General features: G+C 44.1%; 1 protein-coding gene across 1 annotated transcript; it reads right to left on the reverse strand.

Moving 5' to 3' along the window:
• Positions 1-20,835: 20,835 nt before the first annotated feature.
• Positions 20,836-23,584, reverse strand: CNTF (ciliary neurotrophic factor). Its single transcript, XM_004585282.3, has 2 exons — positions 22,840-23,584; positions 20,836-21,430 (listed from the first exon to the last, which is right to left on the reverse strand). Exons 1-2 carry the CDS (start codon positions 22,951-22,953, stop codon positions 20,945-20,947), a joined length of 600 nt encoding a protein of 199 aa, XP_004585339.1. The 5' UTR covers positions 22,954-23,584; the 3' UTR covers positions 20,836-20,944.
• Between the last annotated feature and the right edge of the window lie 814 nt (positions 23,585-24,398).

Below are 24,398 nucleotides of genomic sequence, written 5' to 3' on the forward strand. Positions count from 1 at the left end.
GGAATCAAGCACTTGAACCATCACCTATTGGATCCCATGGTGCACAACACAGCTAGATGGCTAGGGAGTAGCTAGGGCTTAAACCCGGCTCTCTGATACAGAATGTGGGGAGCCCACGCAGTGACTTATCCACCAGTCAAGGACTGCTTTTAATTGGCTTAACTGGGAATCACTGATGTAAGAAATGAGCCGCTGAAAGTTTCCAAGGAGCCCTCCGGGAGGTGGGCACACCTGTCAGGAGGTCACAGATGCCCAGTGAAGATGGAGTGATGAGCCGTGAGTCCTGAGCACACAGGTTGATTCAGCGAAGCTGAGACCAGGGCCTTTGTGGCTTGCCCTCACTGTTTCCTTCCTTTCCTGTTCTCAAGGTGAAGTTCAGAGTTTATGTATCTCAAATGTGGAGGAGGACACACCCACAGGAAATCCTGAAGGCGGATTTTCATAATAAAGGCAGGGAACCCCGAAGCAGGGATACCAAGGGCGTTTGGGAAGAGGGAGGGGCCTGGTAGCTTCATGAAGCCTACAGGTTCCTGGGCAGGTGGTCCTTTCATGTGCCAGGCTTGGGGTACAGAGAGCAAACAGGGCTTGTTTGGAGAGTTAATCCGGAATCCTTCTCAGACTGAGCTGAGCATGAGAAAGGTCTCAAGATCCTCACCAGAACCTGGGTCCCTGGGCTGTCCTTGACATTGAATTACAAACCCATCAGATTTAAGATTTATTTATTTACTTGAAAAGTAGAGTTCTACAGACAGAGATCAACAGACAGAAGGAGAGATCTTCCATCTGCTGGTTCACTCCCTACATGGCCACAATACACAGGGCTGTGCCAGTCTGAAGTCAGGAGTCCCAAGCTTCTCACACAGGTGCGTGAGTCCAAGCATTTGGGCCACCTGCCTCTGCTTTCCCATGAGCACTAGCAGGGATTGGCGGAGACTCGAGTTGGCCCATATGAGATGCCAGTACTGCAGGTAGAGGCTTAGTGGGCTGTATCACAACGTTGACCCCAAATCCACTAGCTTTAAATTCCCTCAAATTCCTTTAGCCCATCAGACCCAATTAAGCGTTTTTTTTCTAAATATTTATTTGTTTTCATTGGAAAGGCAGATATACAGAGAAAGAGATGCAGAGATAAAGATCTGTTCGCTGGTTCTTTCCCCAAGTGGCCTCAACGGCTAGAGCAAAGCCCATCAGAAGCCAGAAGCCTCTTCCAGGTCTCCCACAGGCTTTGAGGTGTCTCAAGGCTTTGGGCCATCCTCATCTGCCTCCCCAGGCCACAGGCAGGGAGTTGGATGGGAAGTGGAGCAGTCAGGATACGAACTGGCGCTCATATAGGATCCCTGGGGTGTGCATTTTGAGTATTTTAGCCACTAGGGTACCGCACTGGGGCCCAAGACAATCATTATAATCTTAATTAAACTACTTTTTGTTCATCTTTTCCTCCTCATGTTCTTAAAAGTTTACAGAAGACATGTTAAGGAAATTAAACCAACTGTCCAAGTTCACAGAGCCACTAAAAGCAGAGCCGTGTCCTAAACCAAATTCTACTGAACTCCTCCATCTTAGCTTCCCTTATCATTTTTGTTGCTTCCCCTTTCAGGGTACTGATTTTAAAAATGTGCCCAGATAATGTTGCAGGTACTAATGTTGTTTACCTATTAAAAAATTTGTTTCTTCCTTTGTGTTTTAAGACCACTTTGCATCTTTATCCATTCATTCATTCATTTATATATTCCTTGTCCAATCATGCATTGGGAGACCTGGAAGATATGGAATGAGATCCCATTGAGTCAATAACCTCAGGAAGGACATTTATTGCTTTGATTAGTTCTGACTGACTGGGTCTTGCAGGATGTTGAATGGTGTGGCTACCTCGCTTAGAGGTAGGGTCATTGTATTTGTGCTCACTTAGAAAGCACAGAGCCAAAGAAAGTGAATCAGGGGACAGGATAGATTGATCCTGTGACTGCAATCAAGAGACAGGGACCCAAGAACAGCCTTGCCACAATGTGTCTTTGTCGGACCTTGGACACCCTGTTCTTTTTTTGCTGTGAATCAGTAAATCCAGGATAAAACATGCTGGGCCCTGTACCATGTTTGGAAAATAGAATCTGCACATGTGCTGGGTGTATGCCTGCATGCATGGGTAAATATACCCAAAGACATGTGCTCACCTGTTAACACTCGTTATTTATGGGGAACATAGCAGAGTAAGGAAAAGTCCTCTCTTTTCAACTTTACAGAACCTCTTTTCTAACTTTCAATCATAAGCAATTGTTATTTTAAAGTTACTAGCTTAAAAGTCCCATTTGTTCTTGTTTTAGAGGAAGTCACATTTCTCCTCTGAGGTCATGTGTGGTCTCTGACCTTGAGGTCTGCCCCCTACCTCTGAACAGCTGGGGGTTGTGCACCTCGGCCACCAGCCAACCTTTCCTAATCTCCTGGCCTCCGCACATGCTGCCATCGCTGGCAACAACAAAATACCCTTCATCGTATTCCTTGCCCTTCTGCTGGCATCTGACCCACGTCAGCAAATGCTTAGCCACCACTCAGCCAAAACATGTTTACTTTCTCTTGTATCCATAGCTATGAAATGCCCACAGACTGCCTCATGTCCCGGGGAAGAACCATAACCAAGCATGTCGAATGGCCAGGCTCCTTTGTGTTTGCAATGTGAGGAGGTGCCTGTTCCTGGGTCACAGGGCCGGGGGCCTAAGCAGGATGTGGGAAGCACATGATGACTTTTAAGGAAAGAACCTTAAAAGGGAGAAATCAAAGCTTTATTGTTTTCCCAAGGAACAGCCTTCTCTCCAGTAAATAACCTGTTCCAAATTACCTTATGAGCAAACAACCACACTTTTAAATCAAAGAATCTAAAACTGGAGATGAGAGGGAACCAGGAATGTGCCATCAGACAAACCTGGATTCTGACCTTGAATGAGTCACCCAGCCCACTTCTCTGAGAGAACACAGCGGGCAGTCTGCTGCCCACTTTCCATGCAACAGCTCCAGCCAGAAAAGGTTAACATTGTTCTCATCCTTTAACAGACAAAGGCAAGTAGGATTCAGGGAAGAAAGCCTGGAAGATTAGAGTGCTCGGCCAATCATGGAACGCTGACTCCTGTAGAGCCACAACTCAGAGTCAGACCTTACGAAAGTCAAGAGCAACAGAAAGAGAGAGAGGAGAGAGAAAAAGAGAGATATCTTCCATCCACTGGTTCGCTCCCCAAGGGGCCACAGCTGAGCAGATCTGAAGCTAGGAGCTAGGAGCTTCTTTTGAGTCTCCATGTGGGTTCAGGGTCCCAAGGCTTTAGGCCATCCTCTACTGCTTTCCCAGGCCACAAGCAGGGAGTTGGATCAGAGTGGAGCAGCTGGGACACAAACGAGCATCCACAGGGGATCCTAGCACTTGCAAGGTAAGATTTTAGCCACAGCGCTTCTGCACCAGTCCTAAAAGCAACCATCTTAACTCTGGCCTGGTGTGGCTTCTCTCCCTATACAAGACTAGAAGTAAACTTCTTCTCCAGGCACATTTGACACAGCCAATTAGACCAAGAGCAACACACTTGCCCCTTCCAGGAGACTTCATGTAACTGTGAACACCCTATGAGAGCTTACAAAACATCAGAACCTTGATACTGAGTAGGAGGGATGGCAGGCACAGATCAGGGAATGGAAACTGTGCTTGAGGCATCTGATGAACCTGGATTCCGATGCTGCCTTGGCCTGACTTCCCTGGGTCTTGGTTGCCTGGAGTGTAGAATAGTAAAAGGTTAAAATGGGGGCTCATCCAGCACTTGTAATGGGGCTAATTAGAGCAGATACCATCCTCAAGGAAGGCTGGGAGAAGCCTCTAAATGACTTGAAGGACAACGAATATGACTACAATATGGTTTGCAGGGTGTGCGGAGCCATTCCTGAGCAGCAGCTCTGTCCTAACTAAGCACCTGGGCTTGGCAGCATCTCGGCCACCTCTCCCCCTAAGAAGTGCCAGGAGCCTGCCCTTGTGGAGTGCATCTGTTGACTGCCCACCAAGGCATCAGCCAGGATAGGGCGTGGCCTCCCAGGCACCACGCCCTGCAGGAGGAGAATGAGTCCTACTGTCCAGCTCTGGCAGTAGGTGAGTGCTGGACTCCCCTTGGGCCCATTCCTTTCCCGTTCTCAGCCTTACGCTTGCAAACTGTACCCAGGCTGTAACAAAGAACAAGTAAGGTTAAAACATTAGTAGCTCAATTAGCTAAAGCTGCTTTCCTTCCCAGAGCTGAGTTCGGAAAGGCCCGGGGCAGCCTTGGTTCATCCCTTCCCTGCCCAGCCCCAAACCTGGGATCTGTCCCAGTTTCATTCCCCTGGGTGTTTCTGATAAGGGGTGTCCTTGGTATTCTTTCTTCTTAAGACATCAAGGCAAACAGCCTGAAAGGGGACTGCTGCGTGTAGCTGGCCAGCATCGGTGTGAGTCATCATCCTGTGGCTGGATGGATTTCCTCTTCCTCTTGGGCAACTCTCAGCCATGGGGATGCTGAGGAGCCAGCTGCCAAAGCCAAGCCCTTCTGGGCTCTTGCCCCTGTGCCTGGCGCCCCTGCAGGTCCTGCTCCTGGCAGCACAGGGCAGGCTAGGAAACCCGGGAGTGCCTGGTTTTCTCTTGTATTCATAGCTGTGACACAGCGGCCCAAGTGTCCTGCTGGGAGCACAGCCTGGCAGCGCTAGGACAGTCTGTGTGATGTGGAGCTGGAGCTGGCACTGTGGCAGGACTATTCGCAGTACCTCACCCTGGAGGACGGGCAGCACCTCATCCCAGAGCACATGTGCATGATGGCACAGAGGAAGAGAGAGCATTGTGGAGACTGGACCAGAGCTCATTGACCTCTGGTTCAACCACACTGACGCCTGGGCAGCCTGTGTCAACGCTGAGCTCTCCTTCCTGCCCAGTCTCAATTGTAAGTTCTCGGTGGATTGCCAGAACATCAAGGCATACAACCTGGTGTGCCAGACAGTCACCACTAGGGTTCAGGTCCGTCACAGCTTCTCTGCAAAGGCCTAGGAGAACCTGATGTTCTAATTCGCCTTCCGCCAGCATCGCTATCACTCAGCAACCATCTGAAGAACAATCAGACCCAGGAGGCTCAGGTATGGCATGCATATCCTCACCGACATGGAGCTGGGGGCACCTTGGTGCAGGAGGACCAAGTGAGGTAGGAGCTGCTGGAGAGTCAGGCCCTAAAGAAGTGCGGTATCACTGTGGCCGCCTCAGCCCTGTTCCTCCAGATGATCAATGCTAGTAAGGCTGCAGCTTCCTGGCAGGCCCAGTCAGTTGTGCCAGGACCACGTGCAGAACACTATTGCCTCCTGGATGCACAGTCAAGGCAGTGGGCCTTTCAACCCAGCTAACACTCTAGGGAAGAGGCAGAATGGCATCAGCCATCAGCTGGTGTCTATCGGCAGGTCTGACCCCGCTGGAGCTCACTGGGGACCACCATGCACTGTGCCACCCCCGAGTACAATTCAGTCAGTGCCCACCCGGGCCGCCTGGGACCCGGTATGCTCATCTTCAACCCCTATGCCAATGTGGACGACAGCTGGTGCGGGGGCTGCAGCTACATCAAGTTCAGCTTCGGTGGTGACTTCCAGGAGCGTGAGGCTGCGCTTGGGTGTGACGTGAAGGATCTCTGCCAGGAGCACCGTGCCGTGAACCTGCTCACCAGCACAGTCTTGTGCCCAGCTGCCTACAGGGCCCCAACTGCTGGCTGCTGTGCCTGATGTGCTGCTGTTCATGGACCAGCCGCTGACAACTCCCTGGACTCCCCCATTGCTTCCGCGGCCACCCTTGTTCAGTTCAACAGCAGCAGCTCCCACGGGCTCTTGGTCTTGGTGGACTCTAGGGGTCAGAGGGTCTGGGTGAGGCTGCCAGGCTCTGACAGCTGGCATCGATTGGATGACATCAATAACCCTTCCTTGCTGACCAAGCTGTTGAACCAGGATAGCTCAGGGCATTGCTGGCATGACTATGGGCACTTTGGTGATTCTGGGGGTAGGCGATGGTTGGAGGTGCTGCAAGAAGAGAAGTTCTAGGAGGTTGCAGGGGTTAACTTGACAGAGGATCAGGGGGGCTGTGGGGCCACAGACCACAGGTTGGTCTGAGAGCATAGTGACAGGAATTCTATCCAAACTTGAAAAGTAATCTATCATGGCTGTGGCAGCGTTACTATACTAATTAAAGCTTTTACCCATTCGATTCCTTCTATCACTTAGATAAAAAGTGGGATAGCCTTTGCATGTAGGCTGTGTTATATCAGAGAGAACATGTTTGTTCTCTTGGGACTGGCTTATTTCTCGAAGTAGAATGGTCTCCAGCGGGACTGTTCTGTAGCAAATGGTAGGATTTCATCCTTAAATAGTGGAAAGGGAAAATATGGGAAGAAGGGGAGGAAAGAACTCTCCTGCTTACAAAACTACCATGGAGAATAATACATATGCTTGAATAATAAAAAGTGAGAGAGACAGCTCCGCAAAGAACTGGCTCAGTTCCATTCCGCCTTCAACACTCTAGCACCTAACATAGCTCAGGTTCTAAAACAGTCCTCTTGCCTAACACCCTTTGGTTGAGAAGCTCCACAGTTCCCCCATGGAATGGGTTTTGTATTGCCCTGCCACCTTCCTTTGTTGTAGTACTGGGTGCATTCCTGCTAGTCTTGTAGGGGTGAAACAGAGAAGACAGAACTGACATTGAGCCCAAGACCTGTGATGCAGCTTTGAGATCAGATCTTTTAGTAACCGTTCTAGAATTCACAATACCCACCTGCTTCCTTAGAAGCATGGCCTTATATCCAAAGACCCAAACTTCCTCTCCTGTCTTAATTCTGAGTCATTTTTCATATAGGTGCTGTTTGTGGATCGTGGCGACACATGTGAATTGAGTTGTGACCAGCAATTACAGAAACAAAACAGAAAATGCAATATGTTGTATGAAGTAAACCTAAGGGTTGTGAAATTCCATTTCAGTTCTGTATTAAGTTGGTAATACAGCATTGTTCATATTTAATCACTATTGGTCTACCAAAAAGTGGCAGTTTGGTATGGTTTATATATAGTTATTATAATGAATTATTACACTGAGTCACATGATTAAGTATATTCCAAACTGTGGTCACAGTCAAACATTTGATAGCCAACTGTTTTCAGCAGATGTTGCAGGATATTTAGCTTTGGGAAGCTTGGTTGTATTTCCCTGCCCCTTTGTTTCATGCAGAAGATACTTCCCTTGGATTCTTGCTCAATAAAACCAGAGTAAATTTCCTTCCTTACCCCATTCAGGAATCTACTGGAGAGAGAGTTGGTTCAGTCTTATAAAGTTCCTGAAGAACTGGTCTCAGGACAGTTTAACTCCAGAGTTGGGCCTCTAGTCAGAGGAACACACTGAGGGTGTCCCATGAAGGCCTCAGAAACCACAGGCCACTGAAGGCCTTGTCCAGATGAGCCCTAGCAGGTGCAAAGTTTTTAGCCAATTCTGGAGGGCTAGGGAGGGACCCTAGAAACTGGTGAGTATGTACTATTTCCGTATCTTCTCACTGCTGACCCACCAAAAACAGCCTCAGAGGGTTGACACTTCTCTGCAAGACCCTTTAGCATTCATTCCACCTCTTAGAGTTTGAGCCACATGAGCTACAATTGGAAGAGAACAGAGGTGCTAAGACGCTGATGACATAATATTGGTGCGAATTGTGAATCCTGAGAGGAAGAGGTAACTGAAATCCAAATAACTCTGGGACATATAGGATCATTTCTTCCACTGCTTCCATGAGAGCACATTACCTAGCTGTTGGATAATCACCAGCGGACTGGCGGCTCTCCCGTCTTCTCCCGATTGTCCTTCCTAAGGCACATCACTATCGTTAGACATTTTCCCCATGTGAAAATCATCTTCCTGAGGCTACAGCAGCGGCTCAACAGGCTAATGCTCAACCTTGCAGTGCCAGCATGGGTGCTGGTTCTAGTCCTGGCTGCTCCACTTCCAAAACAGCTCTCTGCTCGTGACCTGGGAGAGCAACAGAAGATAGTTCAAGTCCTGGAGATCCTGCACCCATGTAGTAGAAGCTCCTGGCTCCTGATCAGCTCAGCTCTGGCTGCCGTGGCCATTTAAGGGGTGAACCAACAGTTGGAAGGTCTTTTCTTTGCAAATCTGCCTTTCAAATAAAAATAAACTTTTTTTTTAAAAAAAGTTTCTAATTTTTTTTCATTTATTCTTCACAAATTCTAAGATATCATAATTCCCATTTTATAGGTGAGGAAGCTGAGGCCCAGAGAAGGCAATTAACTTGCTCAAAGTCAAATGACAAACTTAAATTTGGCTCCACTATTCAGAAGAATGGTTAGTTTATAGCAAATATTTAGAAACTGCCTTTACAAAGATTAAGTGTTTTTTTAAAGATTAATTTATTTGAAAGGCAGACTTGCAGAGATAGAGGCAATGAAAGAAAAAGAGCAACAGAAATTTTTCATCCACTGGTTCATTTCCTAAATAGCCACTACGCCAAGGGAGCTGATTTAGGGAGAAGCAGGAGCCAGGAAATCCATCCAGGTCTGCTATGGTGGGTGCATATTAGCAGGGAGCTGGGCTGGAAGTGGAACGAGGACTCAAATGGAGACGCGTATTGTATGCTGGCATTACAGGTGGCAGCTTAACCCACAGCACCACAATACTGACCTCAATTTCATTTATTTGAAAAACTAAGTTGGGCCCACAGAATATCCCTGTTTTAGCAGAGAAGAAACAAGATCAAAGTTAAGTGGTTTTCGCAGAATACTGCAGTTTAGCAGAGTAGGGAAGTTATGGGCCTGCCTGGTGTGGGTCAAACACTGGTCTCATAATTTCAAGTGTCTCAGTTTGATCCTCTATAAAATGGGTTAGTGCATCAAATTCCTAAATTAGTTGAGAATATATAACGAGGTAATGTGACGTACATTGGAACTATACCTGGCCTTTCTAGATGTGAAAGTTCAAATCTATGATTTTTTGCCACTGCTTTCAGAGTGAAATCCCAGAGTCAAATCAGACGGGCCTTCGTCCACGTCCCTACACAGCGGCTTGCTGTGATCATGGAAAAACTGACTCAACTTCCTGGGAATTAATAAAGAATTTATCGTCTAAACACTGATGTCATAAATTAAAGCAGCGATTAAACAAGAGACTACAAGGGAAATCCCATCCTACAGTGCCTGGTCTGTCACCTTCAGCTGTTGTGATGGTCACCTGATGGTGATGTGTGGAGGTGAGAAATGTATCACTAAGTGGTGTCCGTCCAGGGCACAGAGGTGAGGTAGATGCATGCACACAAGATGTACATTTCCACATGTCCTGTAAAATCCTACATGGCTTCAAGTAAGGCTGGGGAAACAAAGGCCACACAGAAGCTTGCGGAGAGTCCTCAGAGGATTTCTTGGGAAGGCACGGCATTCAGCTGGGCCTTGGAGGAAAAAAGTAGCTATTGACAAAGGGGCTTTCCCGGAAAGAAACACAACTTGGTCGAGTGCCGGGAAGGGATGCACCGGCCTTACTCTGGCTTCAGCCAGGCATCTGTTCAAATGTGTTCAATTCCGCTGGTCTAGGAGGATCCTTTCAACAGCGACTGAATGCCCTTTTCTGCTGGGCTCAGTTCAGCTCCTGGAACAGCTCCCCACTCTGCATCTAAAGCCCGAGTCCCCATACTGAGACAAGGAAGAACCCAGGGTAGAATAGGTCTTAGCTCGCAATAAGAGGGAAAGGAAAGAATGCATCATTCTGTCAGTAGGTGACCATACTGTCTAACATTCGAATCTGGATGCTGGCTGAGAAGCAAAGAAGGTCATACTAACCATTTCACGGGACTATGGCTGTAAACTGGAAAAATGTCAGCCTTACCTTTCCATGTGACTGTTGGCCACCGGGTCATGACCCAGTGATCTCTGGCTGGCCTTTGGTTCTGCACATTGATCCCACCACACATCAGTGTCTGGTTGGGCTTTTAACTGGTGAAATCTGGGTTGTCAAGATGAATTTCCTAAACCACTTCCCCTTAGTATTTCTATCTGTTCCCTCTTTCCTCACATATCTTGGCCCTCAGAGGAAGAACTCATCTCTTATTTCTCTCAATATTCTTAATAAGAGCCTTTCACAAAGCCTTTGCTTTGCATGAAGTCTTTATCCAACATGACCATAAGCTCTTTCATTGCAGTAATGGTGTCATGCTTACTCCACCTGTTGCCAGAGCTCAGCATTAGGACGTGCTCTAAATGTTTGCTGATCGTGTCTAAGACAGAAGGGCTCTTGAGAGCTTCCAGGTGACAGGACCCGGCTAACAAATCCTTGTACCTTCCTTGCTGCTGTGAAATTCTTAAACATACTACTAATAAATCAGTTTTAAAGCCCTGGTTTAAGTCTGTTACAGTAAATACAATAAATAAAGATGAGTAAAACTCAAATTTCACTCTCTCAAACTATTCTAGGCAGTTCTGGAAGCTGGGAACTGAATCTCTATCTCCAATGTGGTGGGAGAGACCCAACCAGTTGAATCATTACCTGCCAGCACATTCATTAGCAGGAAGTCGGAACTGGGAATGGAGCCAGGCCTTGATCCCAAGCACTTCAGTATGGGATGTCGGTGCCCCAAATGGTGTTTTTAATTATTGCATCAAATGTTTACCTCCATAAACAAATAAATGGAAGAGAAGGGGAATGTAATGGTGTTTTGTGACCATTAGGTCTCTGGGTTCCTACTGGGACTCTGATGAAGAAACTACAGTAACTCCATCCCAGCTAGTGACAGAATGGAGACAACCTCTGTCAGGGGTTGTTCCCTGGACATTACTCAAAATTTTTTTCCTCGAATAAGGTGGTTTGCCTCTTTAACATCCAGAGAGCTCAGAACCAAAGTTTGGTCCTTTATATTAAACTCAACTTTAGTTCCACATTTATTTTTCTACTTTTACATTCCCTTTTAATGAACTCATTTTTCAAGATTTTGTAGGGTATGTAGTTACACACAAAAATACTACTTTTTAAAAAATTTTTTGTTGGAAAAGCAGGTCAGATTTACAGAGACAGTTCCCTTTCCAAATGCTCACAACGCCGGAGCTTCCTCAGGGTCTCCTAGCAGACGCAGAATCCCAAGGCTTTGACTCACCCTCTGCTGCTTTACTAGGCCACAAGCAGGGAGGTGGATGGGAACTGGGGCCACTGAGACACAAACTGGTTCCCATATGGGATTCTGGCATGCAAGACAAGGACTATAGCCACTAGGCTACCCTGTCAGGCCCAAAGCCTTGAGACCCTGTTCTCAAGCGGGAAACCCGGAGGAAACTCCTGGCTTTGGATGAGCTAAGCTCTGGCTGTTGTGGCCACTTGGGAAGTGAATTAGCAGGCAGAACTTACTCTCTGTCTCTCTTCCTCTCTGCATATCTGACTTTGCAACAAAAATAAACAGATACATAAGAAAAGACCTGGAAACAATCCAGATGCCCACCCAAAGAGGAGTGGTTAAAGAAATTGTGGTACATCTACTCCATGGAATACTACTTAGCCATTAAAGGAATGAAATTATTCAATTGGCAACCAAATGGTCCCAACTAGAGACCATTATACTCAGTGAAATAAGTCAACCTCAAAAGGACAAATACCATATGTTCTCTCTGATATAAGGCAATCTTAATGCAAACTATTGTAAGATCAGTAACACTGTTTCTGTTGCAACCCATGGGTTTTGATGGTGTTTTTCATTTTGTTTTTCATTTGATGGTGATTTTCATTTCTTCAAAAGTTTTTCTTATTAAATTCTTCACTAGCTCATAGATCACACAGTAGCATCATTTTCTCCAAGAAGCTTTTGTGTGCTTTCTTTTTCATTGCTTCATCGACACTTTTGTTATTCAGTATCATGTTACTTAACTCCATGGTGCTGTAAATCTTTTGTTTTATCTTCATTCCTGTTGTTGACTTTGCTTCATGGTTTCCCATTAAAGGGAATATATAGTAACTGTGTAATAGAGACTGTCATATCCAGATGTGAAGATACAATGCAGTAGGCATCTTTAATTCCAAATCAAGGATGGACTCCCAATGAAACTGTTGGATATATCCTGACATTAGGATGCTGGACTGTCTGCCATTGTCTGTACTGGCAATGTCAGGACACAAGTAACAGAATGATGGACTTAATGAATGTTTATCAAAGACTAAACTATTCTACTAATATGGGGGAAATAAGCTGGGGAGAGGGAATATGGTGAGGAGGTAGGAGAAATCCCAGAGCCTATGGAATTGCACTATTAAATTAAAAATAGAATAAAAAAATAAAATTAAGGAAAAATGTAAGAGAAAATAATACATAAATAAATAAATGCCAACTTGCACATTGGTGGAAGAAGACTCAACAGAGTGGACTCGGTAAACCAGTGAGCCCCACCTCCCAAGCCCACTTGTTATCTTCACCACAAACTCATAATTCATAGTGTTAGGCTTAGTTCAAATCCCATCCTAGGATTGTTCTTTATATCCCAAGGGAAGAGGCTGTTCACCAACCAGATATTGTCTGGCTGCTGAAAAATTAACTATGATAAAAGAATATGAAGTAAGTTTAAACTACATTGGGGTAATAATTTTTTGGGGGAAAAAGCAGGTTAAAGTTTAGGTAATAGTTCAGTGTAAGCATATATATCATAAACAGAATATGCTGTACCATTGAAAGATTGGAAATCACTAATTTAGAGATAAACAAATCAGCAAGGCTGGGAGCTCAGAAATCAGATTAAAGTTTAACTAATTCCTGTAAGGATTCATGGGTTGGGAAGACTAGGTTGGGTGGAATAGAAGGAAAGAACTTCCATTTTCTCATTTAAATCACTTATCCAGTTCATTCATTGTCAAGATTCATTCATCCCACTTTTCCTAAGTGCCAAAGATTAATGAAGGAAGAAAGAAAAAATATCTTGGGGACTTCCGATTACACAGATTTTAAAATGTGAGCCCAAAAGCACAATCCACAAGGGAATAAATCAATATATAGAACTCCATCAAAATTGAAAACTGGGCTGAGGGAAGGAGCTGAAGACTCTAATGCATGCATTCATATAAAATTGCAGTGAATAAACACAGCTTGCTGGTCCAGCGCCTCTTATAAACAGTGTTATTGGAACACAGCCACAGTTCTAACTACTTCTGTTACAATGGCAGAATGAAACGGTTATAATAGAGATCTTACAGCTCACAAACTTAAAATATTTATTCACTCCCTTAAAGAAAGTTTATTAACTCCGGATAGAACGTATAAGCTACTCAACAGGTGTTCAAGATGTATCAGCTCTTTTGATGCTATGGTAACCAAAATATGTACAGAGGCTGCCAGACATTCTACACACCATGGTCTAGTTGCTGCTGGCCTGGAGAAGTTCCTCCTGTAATCCAGATTCACTCAGTTCACTCCCATGTTCCATGTAAACATCGCTACATTGGCTCCATTACACACCACCTGCATTCCTTTCATCACTATTTCCATCTGTCTTGCTCCTTTTAATCAGCTAACATTTGGTGAGGACCTACCAACCAGAGGGGAAGATACGCCTTCAGAGGCTATTCGCCAGCAGCACAGAGGCACATCCACAGATGATATGCCATGTGTTAAGTACTAACAGGCATGTAAGTGTAAGTATGGCTTGTATATCCAAATACCTCAATTTGAATCCTTGTTCTGCCAATTACCAGCTTAGTTACTTTTAGTAATCATGTAACTTTTCTGAGCTTCATTTTTCTTACACGACGTCAAGGCAGTAATAACATCTAGTGAAATGGATTGTAACACCAAAACACCTAGTTTGGTGTCAGTGCTAGTTAGTGTTAGTAGCACTGATCCTAGCTACACTGGTAGCTAGTATAGTAGAAGTAGCAGTGAAGTACCTGATACAGAAAGGAGAGGGCAGTGGTGAAGGGTTATTGATCACGGGCACCTTCACAAACAAGAGGGCATGGAATCCAATATGAGCATGCACACAAGTTCATCACGTGGAGCAGGATTAGTTATTTTTGGTAAGGGATTCAGTGAAGCATAGTTTTTGCTCTGGATTAAATGCTGTGAGAAAGGCAATACTACAATCTTCACAGTTTTTTTCTTAAATCCATTGCTATACCACATAATCATACAGATTTCTGTCAGCGTTGTACATACGCTGTGTCCAGCAACTGGAATAAAACCTCGATCCATTTCCATACACAGTCTTGTCAATAGTCAGAGGAAACAAGCCTACTCTGTGGTGTCCAGAGCCGATGTGGGGTTCACAGCTGGAACTGCCATGTCATTACAAGCTGGCCTGAAGCTCACAGCCCAGGGAGCCTGAACAATTTCACAGAATAACAACTTTCCGAAACTGCTCTGACATCATGATAAAAGAAGGGGAAAAGACTACGTCATAGTTTCGCCCAAGTACAGATCAAGGCAAGGTCACTGTACCGCTCACAAAACACCCAGAGTTGTTCCATTTACTGAAAACAACCAGTTGCATCCTTGCAACTGTCTCTACTGTTACCCAAACCCTGAGCCTAACCCTGACTTCCTGAGGCAACCCACAGCTCCTTGCGGGTTACGTTCTTTAACTGTGCCACAGCAGTCGCTTCCCAGGATGTTGCTGAAGGCCACCTGCTTTGCTCCCCTGCTCACCTGGGCTGCAGTGACATCACACTTCAGCTACTTACATGCGAAGTTCCTTTCAACCACAGGGCTTTGGATTTCAGGTTCTTCAACCTACTGAGGTCTACTTTTTGGTTGGTTCCTTCTCATGCTTCTTCATGCATTGAGGGAAAATGCAATCTTTTATGAATTCAAGATCAGTTGTCAGTTTCTTGAAAATGGTCAGTGCTAATGCTGTGTGTCACACATCAAATACTATGGCTACAAAACAGGTTATGGCTGTGTTCTCACCTCCACTGGCTGTTGCTGAGGTTTTACCCATAAACAACATAGAACACAAGCCTCCCAATCCATTCTTCACTCCCCTTTCCCCTGTGTCTTCCCTGGCTGGCATGTTGCCGGGCAGTTCCCAAACAGTTCACTGTTAAGTCCTACGATCACTCTGAGCTTCTCTCTCTGCTAGTCTGTTATTCTGTATCTCCTTATTTCCTACATGATTCTTAGTACACTATTTATGCCGCTTATCGTCCCTCACAAGAATGCAGATCTCAAAGAGGCCAGGGAGCCCAATATGCTCATCTCATGAACGTCTGAAACATCCCTCACCATGAAAAATGTACCATCTTTTTCACGGTTCTTTCTGCTGCTGTCATCTCCAATTAATTTTCCTGAAACCAAGGAAAATTGATGACAGCGTTGTCCCATGTTCACAAACTTTTCAAAGATTTTCTTCAAGCTGCCATCACCTTGCCCCTCTGGACTGTATTATGGATCTCAGGGAACCCTCAAGTTCAGTGATGCTCAGGGGTCCCAGATGTGCCACCTGACTTCCAGCAGCCAAGTCCATACAAGTACTGCTGCTTCTATCTGAAATGTTCTCGTGGGGCCAGCGTGGTGTACTAAGTTAAACAGCTCCTTGGAACGTCAGTATCCCATGTAAGTGATGGTTCAGTTTCCAGGTGCTCCACCTCCAATCCAGTTCGCTAATGGCCCGGAAATAGCAGCGCAAGATGGTCTATGACACTCCAGAGACTCCAACGAAGCTCCGTCTGTTGCGGCTATCTGGGGACTGCACCGGCAGATAAAGACCTCTTTCTTCCTTTCCTCTGTAACTGATTTCAATTTTGTTGTTGTTACTGTTGCAAATGCTTGCTCTGTTAATCTTCTCTGGGTCTATTCCTAGTCATCTTTCAAGGCCTAACTCCCAAAGGGCCTCCCCTGAGAAGTTCTAACCCCACTTTCCTCTGTGCTTCTACAGCTGTACTTTCTTGGCTTGCCACACTTGGTTGTATGGCCCCCAAGGGATAACCAAAGTTTCACTTGCAGGGTATTGTCAGCTCTGTGCCTGGTCCTTCATGTGCAATATGAGTCCATTACATATAAAACAATGAGACCAGTGTCTGGCACACAGTAAATACTGCTAAACCTTAGTATTGGCCTAAAGTGGACATCACATACCACTGTTGAATTTGGCTGTAGGGGTTTAGGGATCTTCTGAAAGGCTGAAAATTTCAACTTAGACCAGATGAAAAATATCAGTATTTCTGCTCAACAGCCTGTTATTTTTAAGATTTATTTTACTTTTTTTCTATTGGAAAGTCAGATATACAAAAACAGGGAGATCTTCTGTCTGTTGATTTACTCCCTAAGCAACCACAACAGCTAGAGCTGCGCCAACCCAAAGCCAGGAACCAGGAGCCTCTTCCAGGTCTCCCAAATGGGTGCAGGGTCCCAAAGCTTTGGGCCGTCCTCGACTGCTTTCCCAGGCCACAAGCAGGGAGCCGAATGCGAAGCGGGGCTGCTGGGATATGAACCAGCACCGGTATGGGATCTGGGTGCATGTAAGGAGTTTAACTGCTAGGCTACTGCACTGGGTTCCAACAGCCTGCTATTTGTATAACCTCCAATCTTGTCACCTTTGGTGGTAGGAACTCTAACGAAAAATCAGCTCAAACCCTTTATCTAGTGGCAAGAATACATGATCTGATCTGAAGGCAACTATCTCTAACTTTTTAAAATTTAACACAGTATTTATTTTAAAAACTTCCCTGAGGCAAGCATTTGGTACAGCAGTTGGGTTGCTGCTTGGAACACCAGTATTTCAAGATGTCTGATTTGTGTCTCAATGATTACACACCATGAATGGCAGCAGAGGATGTACTGGGAGCCTGGCCTAACCCCAGCTATTACTGGCATCTTGGGAGTGCATTCAGAAGACGAACTCCCTTCCCATTTCTTTTCAAATACAATAGAAATAAAAGCATACTCAAACCAAACCTTCCCTTAGTTTAATGCCATGTTCACAAGACACTTACCCTAGGAAGAATTACACATTGAGCCTCTGTGTCCACTTTTCCCTTTGGATAGATGAACGAGTGGTCAAGAGGGGGATGCAAAGGCAAAACACAAGGGTCATGAAGCTGTCCCTAGACCTTCCACAGGACCATTAGAGGAAAGGGAGCCAGCAGCATGGAAAGGGCATCCTTAAACTAGCTTAGTCTCGTGGACGTACAGTGTGAAATCCACCAACTTACGCTGTGGCTCTTTATTCTACCTTCTAGCTGGGACACTGGTACAGATCCGTAAATCCCGTTGCAGGTATGCAGGGACGACTCTAAATGCATGCTTCATCACAGCCTGGGATACACCAGTGTCCTACTTTTCATGTTCTCTTTTCACTGCGTGTGAAGTTTCTTCATGACTTGTCTAGCCCTGCCTACTGTGGAAACCATCTTCTGGGTACAGGGAACGGGCCAGGTTTCAACAACAAATGATTGTGCCAGTGCCATGCTACCGCAGGAAAAAACTCAGACAATATATGCTAATGCTCATCCTCATTTCCCTTATTTGCAGACACTAATCTCAGAGCTATTGACACAGTGCAGTGCTGCTGACATGGTAAAGAAAAGCATTATTTCCTTTCACATTATCCTAAGCACGTGGACAGAAACACAAAATAGTTTGTGTACTGCTTTCCCTCTCCCCCACATTTTCTACAACTTAATTTCTACCTTCAAGCACACACAAAAATGGGTTCTTTTCAGTCAGAAGGGTCACTGGGGATTAAGTGCTTGAAATTAAAACCATGTAAAAGGAAAACTTAGCTTGTTTTCAGGCTACCTGACAGAGCTATGTGTTTAGAGGGCAAAGTGTCACTGGCCTGCTGGGAATCTATCTTTTCTAGGTTGTATGGCTTTGGCAGTTTTGCCCAAGGGCCTGGCATCAGGGAGATTTACCCAACAAGCCTGACGAAGCATGGCCCCAAGTGGGAGGATTACATCTCTTCCAGTGTTGAAATCACTTGAAATTCCTCTTGTTCATCCCAATAGAAAGGAAGAAAAGCAGTAACTCAGGGCCTTGCTGAGAACTTGTCAGCCATTCTTGCATTTTATTTTCTATGTGCCAAAAACAGATGAAAGAAATACAAATTTTATGTTGGGAATCACAGAACATGGATTCTTTTTTAATCTTTCATCTTGTACATATTTTACCAAAAGTTAAAATTATCTTTTTGCTTTGTATCTGTAGTGCTTAGATCTCTAGATCAGCTTTTGTGCAGCATGATGAGGGTTGCATAATACGTTACTCTGTGAATGCACTAGTGTCTAGAGGGTTCATTCTTAAGTCTGATGCTCTGAAGCCTGAAGTGCATGGAAGCATGAGGCAGGCGGCCAAAAAACCTTCTTAGAAAAGAATGGCCTGGCATAAACACTGCATTACCATCACACACAGAGGATGTTAATCCACTGAAGTCAAATTGAAATACTATCCAACCCTGCCCTGTTTTTTAGGAACGCTTTCTTAAATCCTGGTGGAGATCTCTCTGCTTCCTGCATCTGACTCCCAACTAAACCAAGACAATACTCAAAGCACTTCATGACAAGTTGAGAGTTCAAAACCAAAACTTTAAAAACTTTTTAAGATACCACGCTGACATATTCACTCATGCTCCCTCTGCAGTTGGCCAGCGGTCACAACAATGAGTCATCTCTTAGGCTTTAATCCACAGCAGCCTGAAATAACAGTAATGCCAGAGCCATGACTTTACACTTTCCATTTTTATAAAAACTCTCACTTCCTTTTAACCTATGTGAAAGCTAATTTTATTCCATGCTTGGCCTGTAAGTCTGTGCTAATTTACAAACCTTTTCCAAATCACACCCTTAAAATCAACATGAGGAAGATTCACCAATTTTCTTTCATGCAAGTCTGACGTACTCAAGCAAACAACCTCTCTTACCACAGACAGAACTTCACTGGAGGCAACAGATGGAAGCAATCCTTTTTATTATCAGGGGCTAGTGACTAAATTAAAGCATTTTATTGCAACTATAAGGTTACACAGGTATAATTTCGCAAGGATTCTAACTATATATGGATTCAAGAGATAAATAATATCTAAACAACATACTTTTGGGGTTGTGGATCCTTAAAATATATGTGTGTTGTTAACCTCACCTTTACTGCAAGACACACTTCTAGAACACTGGTTCCCTGTTAGTTTCTTTATCAACCTGGTATCTTCAGCAGTCAGCACTGGGGCCTTTTCTAGACCTCTGCTCCTTCAAAGCTACTTCTCCAGTTAGCAGAGAGTTTCACCAGCCTCTGCGGAGTGTTGAAATTTATGCAGATATTTGCCCTGCCACATCTGCTGGATACAGAAACATTTGGAGAGGAGTCACTCATTTCAGATCCAAGCTGAATATAGCTGCTTTTCATCAAGAAATTTTAGCCACATCTTTCTCAATTAAGGGAGAGCTTCATCCAGGTAAATTTAAGAGTCTCATAGTAACAATCACAACATTCATTAACTGAAAATGCCACTCCTAAGCAGAAACTATCTGGATAAGAAAAAGCTTGAATGGAATACGCTTGCATGCATTCATTCACTGTGAACTACATATTGTGATAAAGTTACAAATGAAGTTCAACAACAGGACCCTAGTGGCAGATACTTACTCCGGCTTTTGTTCCAAGCAGGCTAGTTCTACATTTCTCTCCTCGTGACTGTTGGCTTTGTATTCAGCTGGCTCTTACTGATCTTCAACTCTAATAGATAAATCCTGGGCATCATAATTCGTAAGCAAGTACTGATTCTGCTTATACAATTGTATCACCACAAATACATGCTAGCACACAGACTAACTGTCACAATGCTGAGTGCTCTTCAGTCCTTCTGTAATACTGACTCCAGGCAGTTGGGAACATATAGGAAATGACTAAGCCAAGTCGCTCATCCCCAACTCATGCATCCTTTTGGAGGTAGTCCTGGGACAGAAGGTTCATTTAATATAGGCCCCTTGGTCAATTATAAACTAAGTTGACTTGGGCTCTCAGTCTGGAGTTTAACTCTCTGCTGTTAAGTCTGATATATTGAGTAGACTAGTTCATTAGGAGACAGGTTTTGTGGCAAATGATCATTCCCAACAGTGGCCCGCATTCAACATACAGCACTACCCTTTCACTTGTATGCTACCCAGGCCTTACTGTATAATTCAGATTCTTTGGCATTCCCAGTAGCAACAGAGTGGGCCGTATCACCTCACCATCTCCACATGATGAAGTCCAGAGAATGTGGTGACAAAAGTTCTTAAATAGTATTCCAGCCACCTTGTATGAATCCTTGGGTCAGAATGTCTGTACCTCTACATCACATGAGGCAAATTAGCTTAAGCTGTGCCTAAACTAATATTCAGGCAGGTTCAGTGGATTCTAAGACTGTTGTGATATCATTTATCTCTAGCTTCCAATGTCTGAAAGTTTGCTGTGACTAATCCGTTCTCCCAAGGAAATCTAAACATTTTTAGCTGCTGCAACTTTTTCTTGTCTATCAAATGGGAATTCCACTTTCCTTACAACTTTGTCTTGTTATACATAAAGCTTCTGGCATACTGTTTCAACATAGTAGATAATAAATGTTAGCTATTGTTACTTTTATTATCTAAGTATATGAATTAACTGGAGTTATGATTTTTGCATCACCGGCTTCATTTTTTTTTTCAAGAAGATTCACCCAAACTCAGAATTAAACTTTTTTTCTTCTGCTGCTAAGGCTGTTTAGACCCTTTAAGTAGTGGGTGGAAAAGCTAGAGCCCTAAAGCAGGACGGTGTACCCAATAACCATTCTCTCATCCCTACTCCCACATGTGCTAACCTGACTTCTCTGTCCATTTGTCTTTAATTCTACTTGATAAGATTTACTACAGTTTTAATGCTTTCAATAAACTTAAGGTGGGAAAATGAGACCCCAAGAGAACTTTGTACATTTTACGAGAAATGAAAACAACGCAGAGGGACAACCGCTACATTTTCTTGTCACTGGCAATATAATGGTTCCCACGTGCTGGGATCCCAGTTTGATTATGAGAAACGACACGGAGGTCATGAATGGATCTCACTGTCCAGTGTGAAAGCTCTTGCAGCACCTTTAGGCCCCACAGCTTTTTCTCAAAGAGCCCACCTCCTCCCACAACAGGAGACCCATCAGACTCTTTGGGAGGGATGCTATATTCCAGCAGCGCCATTAATTCCTCTAGCTGGTAAGCAAAGGCAGCAACCTGGAGCAGAAGGGTATGGATAGCTTGATGGAAGTCACCTTCATCGGGGGTAAAATGCACCTGCTGGTCTTCTAAAAGTCTGGCCAACAGAACATGGAAGGTCCGATAAGCTTGGAGGTTCTCTTGGAGTCGCTCTGCCTCGGTCAGCTCACTCCACTGATCAGTGCTTGCCATTGGCACACCATCCACAGAGTCTAGGCTGATGTTCTTGTTCAGGCCCTGATGCTTCACCTGCACGGCAACAGAAAACAAACAGTCACATCTGTACATCACCCCGTTCTGGCTTCAGCCATCCCCAGGTCTCATATAAAATCTTACACAGCCTTCCTTGTGCGGAATGCAGGCCGTAAAGGAAACAGAACGGTCCAGAATGGGCTCTTCACTAGGGATTACCTGGATTTTAGTAAGATTTTTTAAACTGTGTAAAATTATCTGTCCATTTTCCTTGAGATACTGGACAGCTTTTTAAGTTCTAAAAGTTGAAATCGCTGACACAATTTTTCCTTCCCATTTCAGAGTCTGCTGAAACTGGATTCCAATCATACTGCTCTCAAGTATTGAAAACATACTTGAAGACTATGTTCATCACCCAGAAGTCCTAAATAAGCCATCACAGAATTTCTCTAGCCTCCACTTCCCATTGCCTAACTTGCAGGGGAGAGCTGCAATAGCAATTGGCTTTGATACATACATATAGGTAAATAAAACGGTGCTCAGACTGATTTCTGACTGGTGTGAGTGTGCAAAACAAACCCATTTTCAGGAAATCTACATTCAGAATATTTCTACAGATCTTTAGTAGAGATTGATGGATCTATTGGCTTCACCAAAACCCCAAACTTCAATGGCTAACTCCTGAAATATTGGACAAGTTACTGAAGAACAGTACATGAGAAGTCCCTTTCATAGTGTAGGCTGACCTAATACTTCAAAAGAGAAGTATTAGTCTCTCCAAATTTGGACTTACAAATTTCTCCCAGGTTCACATTGCTCTTCCGCTCAATCCTATAAACCTTCCTCATTTACATAGGTCAAAACTTCAAATTGATGTATGTAAATAACCCACACTTAGATCTATTCTGGTAGAATTCCAAATATAGGCAATCAACTTAAGAAGTGCACTTAGCTAGAACCCATATACATACTTTCTCATTCAAGGAATGTGTCCTATACATTCTAGAGAAGGTAAGGTGGCTTGAGTTTCTTGACGTGAAAGGGTATGTCAAGAGCCCAGCATGATGGCCTAGTGGTTAAAGTCCTTCCCTTGTACACGCCGGGGTCTCCTAAGGGCGCCAGTTCTAAAGCCGGTGGCCCCACTTCCCATCCAGCTCCCTGCTTGTGACCTGGTAAAGCAGTTGAGGACGGTCCAAAGCCTTGGGACCCAGCACACACGGCAGACCTGGATGAAGCTCTGGCTGTTGCCGCTTGGGGAGTGAATCCATGGACGGAAGATCTTACTTTCTGTATGTCTTACTTTCCAATAAAAATAATAAATAAAAATTTTTAAAAAAGTATCGACACATTTTTGATATATGAACAACTATTAGTGAACAGGGCTTATACTACTGGAGCATGATGTCTTATACAAGGCTGGATCAGGAGAGGTGAAGGGAAAATAAATAGCAAAATAAACAACTTACATAAGATTCCATCAGAGCAGTCAGGTCTGAATGTATCTTCCTTGCTAGCCAGATAGTACGGCTGCAGAGGTCCCGGCGGTGAGGTATCAGTGGTGAATGCTCCATGAAAGCCATCTCCTAACTCAACCGTCCCAGGAAACAAGAGAGCCTGCTTTGCTTGTCTACACTGGTCCAGATAAGAAATGTGACTCTCACAGACTAAATCCACTGGGCATTCTCTACTAATGGGATCGTGCACCCCGCACCCCCACCCCCTGCCTGACTCAGAGGTGGCAGCAAATTCCTGGCTGTGGATTTTTGTGCCTGTGGAATCAAAGAGCCCTTTTAAATCAGCTTTTTTTTTCCAGCGGCGTCTGCCTCCATCCCTCTCCTCCACTCAGTACTTGGCACACTTGTTTCTATGTCATTGTTTTGCTTTTGCACTTAGCAACAAGGTCACTATCACACCAATCCTCATGACATCCCTGCCTAATCTATTTTATATACACGTATAATCAGTTTATCCTCTACCTCTCTTGTATTTTCACATATTTTTTGTTTTTTAAAATTTTCTGACAAGTTTTCAGTAGTACTATGTTGCTAATGATATGCCTGCCAATTATTAAACAGCCTGGGTAAGACATCCTGTTAAAAGCTTTAAAGTATTTCCATCTGATTTTTCAACTAATTCCAGGATAAATATTTTTCCCATTATTTTAAGAAACTGAAATTTAAGGGAACAATCACATAAACTATCTCTTGCTCACACTTAAACAGAGGGCTTGGATTCAACAGTTGTGTTTTCCTAGATTTTCTCATTTCTTTTGGGAATTTGCATCTTCTTGAAGAAATAAAGGGTTACATTAAATAGTCTCTTTAAACAGCATCTCAAAACTTCCATGTTTTGGTATTTTCTTGGACTTGACTAAAAACCAACCAAGACAGCATCTCTAATTTCAACTATTTCTGATTTCAAGCTTTCTTCCTTGTAGCTACAGGATAAGCAAAGTATTGCTCAGTCCTGATCCCTAAAGGACAGGAAATTCCCAACCCTAACTTGGTACTATTTCTAAAATATTCTGGCTCAAGTGAAAACATGCCTTCCTCTTTATTTCCTAAGCAAATTATATCACATGCTCAACGAAACTGTAGAAAAGGAGTGAAATCATTGCACCGTAAGATGTTAACTGGTTAAGAGTTGCCAAGTTTCATCCCCGCATTAACTTTGACCATTTCATATCACAGTCAGTAAACTGAAATACATTCTATTGAAAGGAGCACATTTACATAGGTCAGTAAAAATGAGGTACACATGGGGGAAAGAAACAAAGCCCAGAAGGAAGGTGAGGGATTGCAGTTTTTCCCTCTTTCTCAAAGGTAGTATTTGATGAGGAGCACTGCATTCTGCAAAGAAACACTATCATTAACTATCAAGGTTCCGTCATTTTCTGAATGAAACCAATCTTATCGCATCTTCTAATCTCTCCTCTGTTAGATCAAAACAATGACTACTTTTCCTAGAAAGCAACGGAAGTGTAAGTTTCCAAGTTTCTGGGATGATAATAGAATCATGGGATTTT

The sequence above is a fragment of the Ochotona princeps genome, chromosome 4 (assembly GCF_030435755.1).
Source record: "Ochotona princeps isolate mOchPri1 chromosome 4, mOchPri1.hap1, whole genome shotgun sequence".
Classification (NCBI taxonomy): Eukaryota; Metazoa; Chordata; class Mammalia; order Lagomorpha; family Ochotonidae; genus Ochotona; species Ochotona princeps.

Bases quoted from the DNA above. Each gene is read 5' to 3' on its own strand.
- CNTF (XM_004585282.3), bottom strand. From the start codon at position 22,953: ATGGCTTTCATGGAGCATTCACCACTGATACCTCACCGCCGGGACCTC. The intron at 21,431-22,839 runs GTAAGTTGTTTA...GTTGCCGTGCAG, and splicing joins CTGCTCTGATGGAATCTTAT to GTGAAGCATCAGGGCCTGAA.